The following is a 12,655-nucleotide window of genomic DNA, read 5'->3' on the forward strand; positions in this document are numbered from 1 at the left end:
CAGACCACCCACTGCCCAGTGGTTTTCTTGGTCTCAGTACTCATGAAGATGGTCTGAAGGTTTGTTTTGGGTTCCTAAGCAGTAGACACACACACAACACTGCCTGTCAGTTATTTCTGGGAAACTAAATCAGCCCTTCTGTTGCCATCCTATCATGCTTCAGGGGTGCCTGTGCTAGTTTTTAATTCTTTGTCCTAACACTTAAATGTTTGCTCAAACGCCCATATTAATACTTCCTCTTAGTTTACGAAAGGATTTACTTTCTTATTGGTTGGGATGAAGCTGCCTGAGGTTGCCACCTGTTATTTTTCCTTCATTTATTGGACCACGTCATCCCATTACATGTCTGCCATGGAGGTTTTCAAGCTGTGGTCCCTGGACATGTTAGAAATGCAAATACTCAGGCCGAACCAGGACTGAATCGGAAGATCTGGGGTAGGGTCCCCCCAGGACTGAATCAGAAGCTCTGGGGTAGGGTCCCCCCAGGACTGAATCGGAAGGTCTGGGGTGGGGTCCCTCCAGGTGATCCTGTTACACAGGTTAGAGAACCATGGCATTAGGGGTGGCAATTTGACAATTTTTTTTTTTTTTTTTTTTGAGACAGAGTCTCACTCTTGTTGCCCAGGCTGGAGTGCAATGGCGCACTCTCGGCTCACTACAAACCTCTGCCTCCCGGGTTCAAGCGACTCTCCTGCCTCAGCCTCCCAAGTAACTGGGATTATAGGCACCCACCATCATGCCTGGCTGATTTTTTGTATTGTTAGAGATGGGGTTTCTCTAGTTGGCCAGGCTGGGACAATTCTTAAACTGTCATTCTTTACTCACTTATTTGCAGGATTTCTTATGTAAAGAACTTTCCCTAATCAACAAGGTTTATCTGAATTGCAATTTGTAGAGAGAAGGCAGGATAGTCGCTGATCGTCCTTCAAGTGTCCATTCCCAGTGTTAGGAGTTAGTGCCCTAGGTTCCTCCAAGAGTGACCAATTACATGTGTTTGGTTGGTTGGTTTTGGCTTTGAAACCATCACTATGAATTCATGGTTTTCATGTATTAGAGACCAAGTCTAGGTGCTTGATGTGTCTACTGCTACTGGGACAGAGCTAGGAAATGTGTCTATGTGAAAAGAACAAGAGAGTTCACGCTTATATTTCTATTTCAAATTTAGTATATGGTTTTACACCTTTTTCTCAGAAAAATCTTTTTTTATTTTTTGAGATGGAGTTTTGTTCCTGTTGCCCAGGCTGGAGTGCAGTGGCACAATCTCAGCTCACTGCAACCTCCGCCTCCTGATTCAAGCGATTCTCCTGCCTCAGCCTCCCTAATAGCTGGGATTACAGGCAGCTGCCACCATGTCCAGCTAATTTTTGAATTTTAGTAGAGATGGGGTTTCACCATGTTGGCCAGGCTGGTCTCAAACTCCTGGCCTCAGGTGATCCGCCCGCCTCGGCCTCCCAAAGTGCTGGGATTACAGGCATGAGCCACCGCACCTGGCCAGAAAAATCTTATTTTTAGCATTAACATAATTAGTTATTAGCTTTAACTCCCACCCCAGATAATTTCAAAGGATTAATACCAATAAGACAAGTAACAAGGAGATGATGGATTGAAATTTAGGATTTAGTGGCTCTGTCTTTAGACTATGGCTCACTAACTCTGCATACTTGAAGTGCTGTGTTCTAGCCATGCTCTGATGACACATGAAGTAATAGGCAGTGTGACTGTCACCAGCCTGATGTGCAGTTGGGCGGCAGAACCCCATGCTGCTGCCTAGCCCAGCCAGCCCCAGGTCACTCCTCAGACTCGAACTGGATTCTGACACCACCAGCACCTGGGACGCTGCCTAGGGGCTTTCTCTGGTGGCAGAAGCACGTCCTGGAGCAGGCCAGGGGTGCCCAGAATTGACCGTCCTGAGCCTGTGGAGCGTGGGCTGGTGAAGGAACACACCAGCTCCCTCAGTGAGCACGGGCCCTGCTGTCCACATGGGACGCGGCTCCCGGACGCCCCGTGCTGCCACCTCTTTCTTGTCTCACCTCCTGCTTCCCTTCAGCTGCTGCTCAGGGCCACCTTCCAAATTTTGATCTCAGGGTTGGCGCCTGTAGAATACAATCCAAGGAATTTACATTCATTCATTTCAGATACTATTCTTTCAATTTTAGGGACTATCTTAAAACTTAGTTTGGTAATATGTAAAACACTTACAATTTCAAAGTCCAGATATTACTTCAGAGTCTATTTCGGTCTCACTTCCACCACTGACCCCTGTCCTCCACAGCAACCACTTTAGTTTTTTATCTTTGTATTGTTTTAAGAAAAAGCAAATATATATTTGCATTATATGATATGTACTCTGCCCTTATCCATAGGCATTCCTCATTCCTCCTTCTGGTACTGAGTTCCCCACTGTACGAATTAATGTTCCTAATCCCCTACTGATGGACATTTTGATTGTTTCCAGTTTTACAAATGCCACAGTGAAGAACTTGGCTGCAAACACATTCAGGCTGTGAAAAGAACTCTGTGCCTAAAGTCCTTTCATTTTTTTGCTAGTTTTTTTTAGGCAGATTCTAGAATTGCTGAGTCAAGGGGCAAATGCCACATACTTTTGTTAGACGCTGCCAAATCCTCTTCCATGAGGCTGCAACGTTCTGCATTCAACAGTGACATATGAGAGTCCTCGTACTCCACAGCTTCATAAGCAAAGCACGATGGCAAACCTGCACATTTACAAATCACACAGGTGAGAAATCTTATCCTAGTTTCACCTTTGTTTTTGGTTCACATTTTTATGACCAGCTTTTTTGTGGTGCAGTGCGCAGAAGGTAACGAACTCACTCTACCCACAAGCTTCTTCCTGTGCCTTTGGAATCTGCTCCTGCCAGTCTGCAGGGAACCACGGATCTGCTTTCTGTCACGTAGGAGGCATTCTCGACACACTCTGTACACAGCATGCGCTTTTTTATTTGACTTCTCTTATGCAGCGTAGTGACTTTCAGATTTATTCAAGCTGCTGCGTGTGCCAAGAGTCCACTCCTTCCTAGTGCTAAGGCCCCAGTCACACGAGCACAACTGTTTCCTGTGTGTGATGTGTTGTTCTCTGGCTGTGCACTGCCAAAAAAGACATCATTAAAAAAAAAATCTAAATATAATGTAAAACCTGCCTTGCCTTAGGAAAAGTTTTTCTGGCAGTGGCTCACACCTATAATCCCAATACTCTGGGAGGCTAAGGCAGGAGGACTGCTTGAGCCCAGGAGTTTGAGACCAGCCTAGGCAAGATGGTGAAACCCCATCTCTGTAAAAAATATAAAAATTAACCAGGCATGGTGGCTCACGCCTGTACTCTCAGCTCCTTGGGAGGCCGAGGTGGGAGGATTGCTGGAGCCCGGGAGGTGGAGGTTGCAGTGAGCCGAGATCACACCACTGCACTCCAGCCTGGGCAGCACGGCCAGACTCTGTCTCTACCAAGAAAAAAACAAAAAATTAATAGTAGGAGAAACAAAAGGTTTTTCTTACCAAAAATACACTTTAAGGAACAAATTTATCATATTAAGTTGGTGCAACAGTAATTGTGGCTTTTACCATTGAAAGTAATGGCAAAAACCGCAATTACTTTTGCACCAACCTAATATTATTTTCTAATGACAAACTTGGAAATAATTGTCATTGTTCTCTAAAAAGAACAGTCTAAAAATAAAGCAGCAGCCCATTTACTTCTATGCCAGTTCTTTTAGTATTTGGTTATTTAAACTGGCAGTCCCTAACCTTGTTGGCACCAGGGACTGGTTTCATGGAAGACGCTTTTTCCACGGACAAGTGTGGGGATGGTTTGGAGATGAAATGGTTCCACCTCAGATCAGCAGCATTAGATTCTCATAAGCAGCACATAACCTAGATCCTTTGCATGCGCAGTTCACAACAGGGTTCCACTCCTATGAGAATCTAATGCCACCACTGATCTGATGGAGGCGGAGCTCACACAGTAATGCTCACTGGCCCGCTGCTCACCTCCTACTGTGCGGCCTGGTTCCTAACAGGCCATGGACTGGTAACAATCTGTGGCCTGGGGAATTGGGGACCCCTGATTTGAATAATCGAGGACACATTCACCTAGTAAACCATCTGCCAAGAAAAAGGAGGAAATGTTAGTTTTCTCCATTCACTCTCAGGCACCAACATTAATTTGAACTTAGAAATAAATTACAACAAGGCCAGGCATGGTGGTTCACGCCTATAATTCCAGCACTTCGGGAGGCCAAGGAGGGAGGATCACTTGAGCCCAGGAGTTTGAGACCAGCTTAGGCAACACAGTGAGACCCTGTCCCTACAATTACAAAATAAATGAGCTGGGCATGGTGGTGCACACCTGTAGCCCCAATTGCTCAGAAGGCTGAGTCAGGAAGATCACCTGAGCTGCCCAGGAGTTTGAGGCTGCACTGAGCTGAGACTGCACCACTGCACCGATCCTGTCTCAAAAAAAAAAAAAGAAAAAGAAAAAAAATAAACTACAAGAACATATCTGGATTTTGATGTAACAGAATACAAAGATTATTACATTTGATTTTTAGGTCAACAAATATGACTAAAATCATAACAGTAAAATATTTTAAATGGATTTGGAAATAAAAGAAAGTTTGTTCATTTATGTTTTATTTAAGAGCTGTGCCCAGTTTTATCATCTCAGAAGAATGAAGCAAGGGACAAAGGTAAGTGCCACACTCCCTGGCCACTGGGTTCCTGGCAAGCTCCCAGCCACTGGGTGCCAATCTCCCTTCAATGTACTCCTTCTTCCCTGGAGCACAGAAGTGCATGAAGACAGTTATGACATGGACACATGCATGAGCTATTATACATAATTACAAAGGCTGATTCTGTCATCACCGCATCTTGTCTCATCAGTAGGAGCGAATGGCTGGGGGGACAGTGGCACAGTCAGCCTCGTTCAAAGTTTTGTCGATTACGGGTCTATATTCCAGAGTGACCTTGAAAAGAAGAGTCAGTGGTAAGTTAAGCACAAAAATGTACAGAAAACCATCTCTTGTGTTCCTTTTGAAAAATTTTAACTATAAAAGTAGATTTACAGCATGGGAACTTAACAGTATTTGCTGCAGTATTTTCCAATAACAAATTCAAAAATGATCTACATGCACAACAGGGGACTGTAAATGACGGCAGATCTGCAGAGTGGAACAGAGCAACGAAAATGACACTGTACCAGATTCTCAGTGCTTTGCAAAAATGCTCCCATCATGAAAAGTGGGAGAACCCTTGTCTATACCAAGACACTTTATGTTTAAACTATCTACTTCCAGTTTTTCTACTTCAAAGTAAGTATTTATATAGGTTGAACATCCCTAATCCAAAAATCTGAAATTCTCCAAAATCTGGAACTTTCTGAGCACCAGCATGACATTCAAAAGAAATGTGCTATGGAGTCAGATCTTCTGATTAGGGATGCTCAGACAGTAAGTATAATGCAAATATTCCAAAGTCTGAACAAGCCTGAAATCCAAAACACTTCTGGTCCCAAGGATTTCAGAGAAGGAATACTCAAGCTGTGTATTAAATATGCACACACAGGAAAAGGTAGGCACATATACAAAGAATGGGTCGTCTCTGGTTAGTGAGCTTATTTCAATCTCTTTGTATTTTCTAAAAGATGTATTTCTTGAAAAATCAGTAAAACTGGCTGGGCGTGTTGGTTCATGCCTGTTGGGGAGGCCAAGACAGGTGGATCACTTGAGCTCAGGAGTTCAAGACTAGCCTGGGCAACGTGGTGAAAAACTCCCCTCTACAAAACATACAAAAATTAGCCAGGCATGGTGGCATGTGCCTGGGAGGCTGAGGTGCGAGGATCACCTGAGCCCGGAGGAGGTTGAGGCTGCAGTGAGATGAGATCGAGGCACCACGTTTCAGCCTGGACAACAGAGATGAGACTCTATCTCAGAGAAACAAAAACAAAACAAAAAACCCAAACCCGGAAACATTAAAAATAGACTTGTGCTAGGCGAGTGAAATGTGATTTCTATACACTATCAGGAAATGGCCTTCATGATAAATCCTGAAAATGACCTACTGCCTGAATCACAGACACACTAGATGATAGTGAGAGTCTAATGGTAACTTCCACAGACACACTAGATGATAGTGAGAGTCCAATGGTAACTTCCACAGACACAGCTAAGTGATTATACAACTCTCTCTTACAGCTATGAAAAGCCTAAGGGTAAAAGCTTTCTATCTTCATTATTTCTGAATCTTAACGCCCAGAGGAAATGCCACACGGGTGAACGGTGCTTGTGTGGAACAAGGCTGTGACCCCCTACCACACCCTCGGCTGGCTGTTCCCAGGATGCGGCTCACCCCCAACCCCGCCTCAATTTCTGCCCTTCTCTGCTTGCTCAGTGCCCAGGGGATGCTAATGGCTGCACCACATCCCCTCAGCTCCCCTGCAGATGCTTCCAGTTGGCCCAGCCCATGGGAGGAGAGGGGAGGGGTCTCTTCTGGGCTCCCTTGGCGTGGGACTGGTTTCTGGTAGTGGCTGTGTGTCCACCCGACAGATGCTGACTTTCTTGCTAGGTCCACAATCATCTCCTCCCCTGCCACCAGGCCTTGGACGCTTGCTCCTGCCCAGTGACTTCCATCTGGCCCACACCACGGAGCAACCCTTCCTTAACGCTCCTCTGAACCACCTGCAGGTACTGGATTCTGTCTCCAGCCCGAAGCCTGACTGCTGTCAGAGTGCCTTTTTCAGTGGTGCCTCAAATCCATCAGGAGTTGATTTAAATCTGGCCTGCTCCTCCCCGTTCACCATCAGCAAGGCCAGCCCGCAGACCTGGGCGGGGCCGTGTGGGTGTTGGGCTGTGGTGAGAACGAGCTCCACACTGACCTTCCCAGTGCTGACGTCCACATAGGACAGGGTGTGCTTCCTCCAGTGCTCCTCAAAGGGCTTCTTCTGTTGCCCCTGGATGGGCTTGGAGTAATCGTACTCATCAATCCGCACCTGAGGCCAGAAACACCATCATATTTCTCATTACTCTAACACAGCAATACAGAAAAAACACAGCAAACATTAAAATGATCTAAGAGACAGATGCCCTAGAACTCATTCCATTTCCACTTCAGCCCAGGAGGTTGGCACCATCAACATGTTCAGAACCCACGGAGGCCACATGGCTGGCCAGGGGGTGTGCAGCCAGCAGCGAGTCCAGAGTAATCCATGTCCACGTGTTCCCTTAGACATCCTTTATGTACCTAAGAGTTTATCAAATACTTTGTCTTTTTGCTTCATGCACTAGGAGACTACCTCAATCTTTTCTTTCAGCCTGTTTCTATTAAAAAATTTTTTTTTTTCTTTTGAGACAGGGTCTCGCTATGTCACCTGGGCTGGAGTGCAGTGGTGTGATCACAGCTCGCCGGAGCCTTGACTTCCCAGGCTCAATCATCTCGCCTCAGCCTCCTGAGCAGCTGGTACTTCAGGCGCGTCGCTTACCACCACACCTGGCTCATTTTTCAATTTTTGTAGAGGCAGGTTTCACCATGCTGCCCAGGCTGGTCTAGAACTCTGGGCTCAAGTGATCTGCCTGCCTCAGCCTCCCAAATGCTGGGATTACAGGTGGGAGCCACTGCACCTGGCTTCTATTCTAATTAAAACTCGCTGTGACCAACTAAATTTACGCTACTGGCCGGGCACAGTGGCTCATGCCTATAATCCTAGCACTTTGGGAGGCCGAGGTGGGTGGTTCACTTGACGTCAGGAGTTTGAGACCAGCCCGGCCAACATGGTGAAACCCCGTCTCTACTGAAAATACAAAATTAGGCATGGTGGCATGTGTCTGTAATCCCAGCCGCTTGGGAGGCTGAGGCAGGAGAATCACTTGAACCTGGGAGGCAGAGGTTGCAGTGAGCTGAGATCGTGCCTCTGCACTCCAGCCTGGGGGACAGGGAGACTCCATCTCAAAAAAACAAAAACAAAAATAATTAATTTATTATTATTCTGTATTCTGGCAAACACGGATTCATATACTTTGCAGGAAACTCTTAATATGTACAAGGAGACAAGAGCAAGTTCTGAGCAGTGATCACAGACATCAGCATATTCTAGTGAAGGGTAAATCAGTAAAATTTCGTGGTGAATAAAAATGATTTTCCCATTCACCATGTTCAGCTGACTGGAAAGGCTGCCAACAGCCACCCACACACAGTCCTGAACCAGCCTGTGTGCCTGCCTTTTGGAGCCTTTGTCCTTTTGCTGATGTGGTTTATCCTGAACTTGCATTTGCACCCCAAGTCTCCCTTTCCGTCACTTTTTGCTATCATATGTGAAAAACTCTTACGGGCAGAATCCAACACGTGTGTTCTGCATAAAAATCAGTTCATCTGAAGAACAAGTGACCACAGGGCAGCCTCTATAATACCTTTTCCAAACCACAGGGCAGGTCTGAAACAGTGGCTTACTCATTATTTAATAAACTGGCATTTATTTCCTGGTCATGCCACTCTGGCTGCACTTCTAACCTTGGCCTTCTAACAGCAAAGCACATTGGCTTGGAGATGCCACTGCTGGCATCAGTGGACGCTGACCCAAAGCAAGGAAAAGGTCACAGTGATCCAGAAGATGGCGAGAACCCAGGGATCAAAGTTACCGGGGGGAAAAAGGCATTTTTTGGATTTACTTTTGGGGAAACGAAATAAAATGCAGAGAAAATGCAGGGGTGGGGCTGAGTCCCACCAGGTGGGAGGAAAAGGCAGGTGCAGGTGGGCGTGGCGAGAAGGCGCACCTTGTAGTCTTCCCTGGCGTGCGCGCCCCGTGACTCCTTCCGTGCCTCTGCTCCGTAGATGGTCTGCAGCGCACACAGCATCAGGTTCTGCAGCTCCAGGGTCTCCACCAGGTCCGTGTTCCAGACCATTCCTGGGGACACAAAAAGTTCCATCAGGGGCAGGCAGGACCCAGTCACATGGGCCCTCCGAGCTGTCAGCCTGGGCCTGCTAGTCCATGGAGTCACTGGTTGCGGCTTTATAGCTGAGGACCAGGACCCATCCAGACAGCAAGCACAGAACTAAGTCAGCACTGACGGGACAGACACCAGCCCACCCTGCAGAAGGCAGGGCCCAACAGTGTGCACAGAGCTCGCTGTCTGCTCACCCCGGTTGAACGTCTTCAGGTGCTTCAGGTCTCTGTAGAGCTTGCTGATTTTCCCACAACCTTCTTGCAACACGCTTCCCACACGGAACACGGCAGCATGATTTTGCATTGACTGTGGCACAAAATATTATTTGTAAACTTTTAATCCATAGAAGCAGCCATACCAAGAACTACTTAACTTTTAGACCTGTTGTTTTGCATTTCATTTTATGTAAATTAAACAGAAAAATTGGGAAATTCAGACTATGAGTTTATTACTCTGAACTTATAAATGAAGTTTTGACTAAAGCTTCTGAATAAATAAATGTAATGTTTCTATTACATACACATCTTAGACCCACACACATCCTTTCCAGTAGGATACAGCCAGGGTCCAGGACTCCAAGCAGACTGCCTGTGAGGCACCATGTTCCATACGGCTCCGTGGCCAACCAGGCAGCGCTGCCTCCCTACACCCCTGGCAGGACTCCTGACGTGGGGTCTGGTGGTCAACGTGACATGAGCCAGCAGCCCTGTGGTGACACACACTAGGAGGAGCTGAGCAGAGCCCTGGTGATGGTGGGGTTGGAGAGGAAGGTCTTCAAGGAGAGGGAGGGGCGTGGGTGGCTGGGGCCCTTGGCCCATCTGGCTACTGTCTTCTGCCTATTTTGTAGAAGCTCCTTGTACACTGAGTTCCTTCATAGTTTTACTGTGGTGAGAAACGTGCTATGCAGTGGACCTGAAGTTTACTGTAGGTATGCTGGGAACTGGGTGTCAGCTTTTGCTTCCTGTGGGACAGACAGGCACCACCTCCGTGATCCCTCCTCCTCCTTGCTTCTCCCTCTCACTGTGCTTTGCTCCACTGACCCTAACTGTCTCTTCCTCTACCAACGCACCTCCATGGTTTAATCTGGACATTTCATCTGACCTTCCTGAGACTCATACATAATCGTAACACTGCAATGCACATCAACCTAATGGTTTTTCAGGAAGAACAAATGAAAAAAACTGCATCTCAGACTCTAGTATTACGTTCTTTCATGACCATTAGCAGCCACGTTTTCATGTCCTTTTTTCGTATTTCTGGTTACATTATTTCAGACATTTTCAATTTCTTTTTTTGAAATGTGAATGAGATATTTACTGATGTCTGAGCAGATTACTGCTGACACATTGCAAAGCTACTGATTTTTAGATACAAATCTCTTATCCATACACCTTACTACATTCTTGTTTTGTTTCTGTTAGTTTTTCAGTTTATTCTCTGGAAATTTTTTGGAAATTATACCTGTAAATAATGACATTTGTATCTATTCCTTTTCAATATTTACTGCTGAGACCAGCTGGGTCGTGGAACCCTAACCCAGCGGCACTAGAGGAATTAAAGACACACACGCAGAAATATAGCGTGTGGAGTGGGAAATCAGGGGTCTCACAGCCTTCAGAGCTGAGAGCCTTGAACAGAGATTTACCCACGTATTTATTGACAGCAAGACAGTGATAAGACTTACTAAAAGCATTCCTTACAGGAAATAAAGAGACAGGCTGAAATAAAGGGATGGGTCTGGCTAGTTATCTGCAGCAGGAGCATGTCCTTAAGGCACAGATGGCTCATGCTATTGTTTGTGGTTTAAGAACGCCGTAAGAGGTTTTCTGCTCTGGGTGGGCCAGGTGTTCCTTGCCCTCATTCCGGTAAACCCACAACCTTCTGGCGTGGGCGTCATGGCCATCACGAGCATGTCACAGTGCTGCAGAGATTTTGTTTATGGCCAGTTTTGGGGCCAGTTTATGGCCACATTTGGGGGCCTGTTTCCAACAATTTACCTCATTTCTTTTTTTGATTGTTACTATTAATATCCAAAGTCAGCAGAAACATCCCTTCCCCAATGAAACACATTTCCACAAGCACAGGAAGCTCTGTTTGTTCAGTGCGACTCCAGCATCTCACGGAGCCTGGGATACAGCAGGCACCAAGACACACCTTGTTTGGTGGGAACACTTCTAGTATTCTCACTTCAAACTATCTCAGATTTGCCATTTCTATATCCTAAGGCGTGTTCCCATTCTCTAATGCAATGGTTCCTTCTTTCCCAGCTGGCCTCCAATCCTACAAAAGTACTGCAGGGCATCACTCGCCTTCTGTGCCTTAGTCACGCTGTTCTTCTCACCGTTCCACAAAGCCTCCCTCAAGCCCAGCCTCACTTGAAGACTGAAGGGCACAAGCCTCTGAAAATGTCAGCAGCGAACCTGTTCTCTTGTGTCTAACACCAAATGCCTTTCAGAATAGGACTAAAGCAATGGACTTCTTTTTAGAAAATATGCAGAAATTCTTGCAAATAGTAGACAAGAGATCTCATTCTTGGACAAGAATCCTTGTTATTAGAGGAATTCAGTTTCTTAGACTGACTATATATCAGGTTCTCCACAGCCCCCTGTGGCTAATGGCTGCTATACTGGACGGCAAACACTCAACATTTCCATCATCACAGACGGCCCTACTGGACCGACTCCCAGCAGCACAGGCTGCACAGATCACTTTCCACCCGCTGCCCACTCTCCCTCTCTTCCGAGTATATTTAGGGGCAGCAACAGGCCCAGCTTAAAGACATTTCCGAGCTGCTGGAAGCCACGCATGATACCATGATCAATATCTGGGCCTGAGATGTAAGCACCAGGGTTGTGTTGAACTCCAGGAAACCTCTAAGAGAAAGCTACCCTCCTGGGGACTGAGCTCCTCCGGCAGTCCTGTGGTTCCCTCTCCTCCACGCTGTGATTCATCCATGACAGCCAGCGATGGTCAGGGCACGGAGGTCACGCCCAAGCACACACGAGTGAACCACAGGAGGCTGTCCTGGATGCTAAGCGGTCACTAATTCTGCCCTAGCCTGCTGACCTTCTATGTGGAAAAGAAGTGCACTTCTGGTCTCTTTCACACTCTTGATATAGTGGGGAGTATGTCCTACTGCTGTTTACCTCCAGATACTGGTGCAGCCTCGTATGTTTATCGCAGCACTAGTCACAATAGCAAAGTCATGGAATCAACCTAAGTGCCCATCAATGGACGACCAGATAAAGAAAATGTGGTACATATGTACCATGAAATACTACTCAGCCATAAAAAAAGAACGCAATCATGTCTTCTGCAGCCACATGGATGGAACAGGAGGTCACTATCCTAAGTGAAGTGACTCAGAAGGTCAAGTGTCACACATTCTCACTTGGAAGTGGGAGCTGAACGGTGAGTACACATAGACACACAGAGTGGACTAACAGAGACTGGGGGCTCCAAAAAGCGGGAGGGGTGGGGATAAGCAATTACCTGCTGGGTACAACATACACAACTTGGGTGACAGGTACATGAAAAGCCCAGACTCCCACCACCTCACAGTACATCCACACAAAACTGCACCTGCATCCCCCTAAATCTATTTTTAAGAAAACGAAACCAGTGCAGGGCCAGGTATGCAGCCAGCTTGCTCACTCCCGAGCGAGTCCAGGCTCTTACCTTCTGCATGCTGAGTCGCAGTTCCGATGTTC

At 46.5% G+C, this 12,655-nt stretch overlaps 1 protein-coding gene across 3 annotated transcripts; it reads right to left on the minus strand.

Moving 5' to 3' along the window:
* Positions 1-798: 798 nt before the first annotated feature.
* On the minus strand, positions 799-12,655 carry LOC116464666 (succinate dehydrogenase [ubiquinone] flavoprotein subunit, mitochondrial-like). 3 transcript variants are annotated; one of them, XR_004246980.2, is made up of 7 exons: positions 12,624-12,649; positions 9,140-9,251; positions 8,775-8,905; positions 6,884-6,997; positions 4,855-4,976; positions 4,003-4,116; positions 799-3,105 (listed from the first exon to the last, which is right to left on the minus strand). XR_004246980.2 is itself a non-coding variant. In XM_032147926.2 (6 exons), exons 1-5 carry the CDS (start codon positions 12,630-12,632, stop codon positions 4,890-4,892), a joined length of 453 nt encoding a protein of 150 aa, XP_032003817.1. In that variant the 5' UTR covers positions 12,633-12,649; the 3' UTR covers positions 804-3,105; positions 4,855-4,889. The 3 variants fall into 3 exon arrangements, 2 of the variants coding, with proteins under 2 accessions (XP_032003817.1, XP_032003816.1); XM_032147926.2 differs by lacking the exon at positions 4,003-4,116 and having other exon boundaries at positions 804-3,105; XM_032147925.2 differs by lacking the exons at positions 799-3,105; positions 4,003-4,116 and having other exon boundaries at positions 4,628-4,976; positions 12,624-12,655.

This window comes from Hylobates moloch, unplaced genomic scaffold (assembly GCF_009828535.3).
Source record: "Hylobates moloch isolate HMO894 unplaced genomic scaffold, HMol_V3 SCAFFOLD_1228, whole genome shotgun sequence".
Lineage (NCBI taxonomy): Eukaryota > Metazoa > Chordata > Mammalia > Primates > Hylobatidae > Hylobates > Hylobates moloch.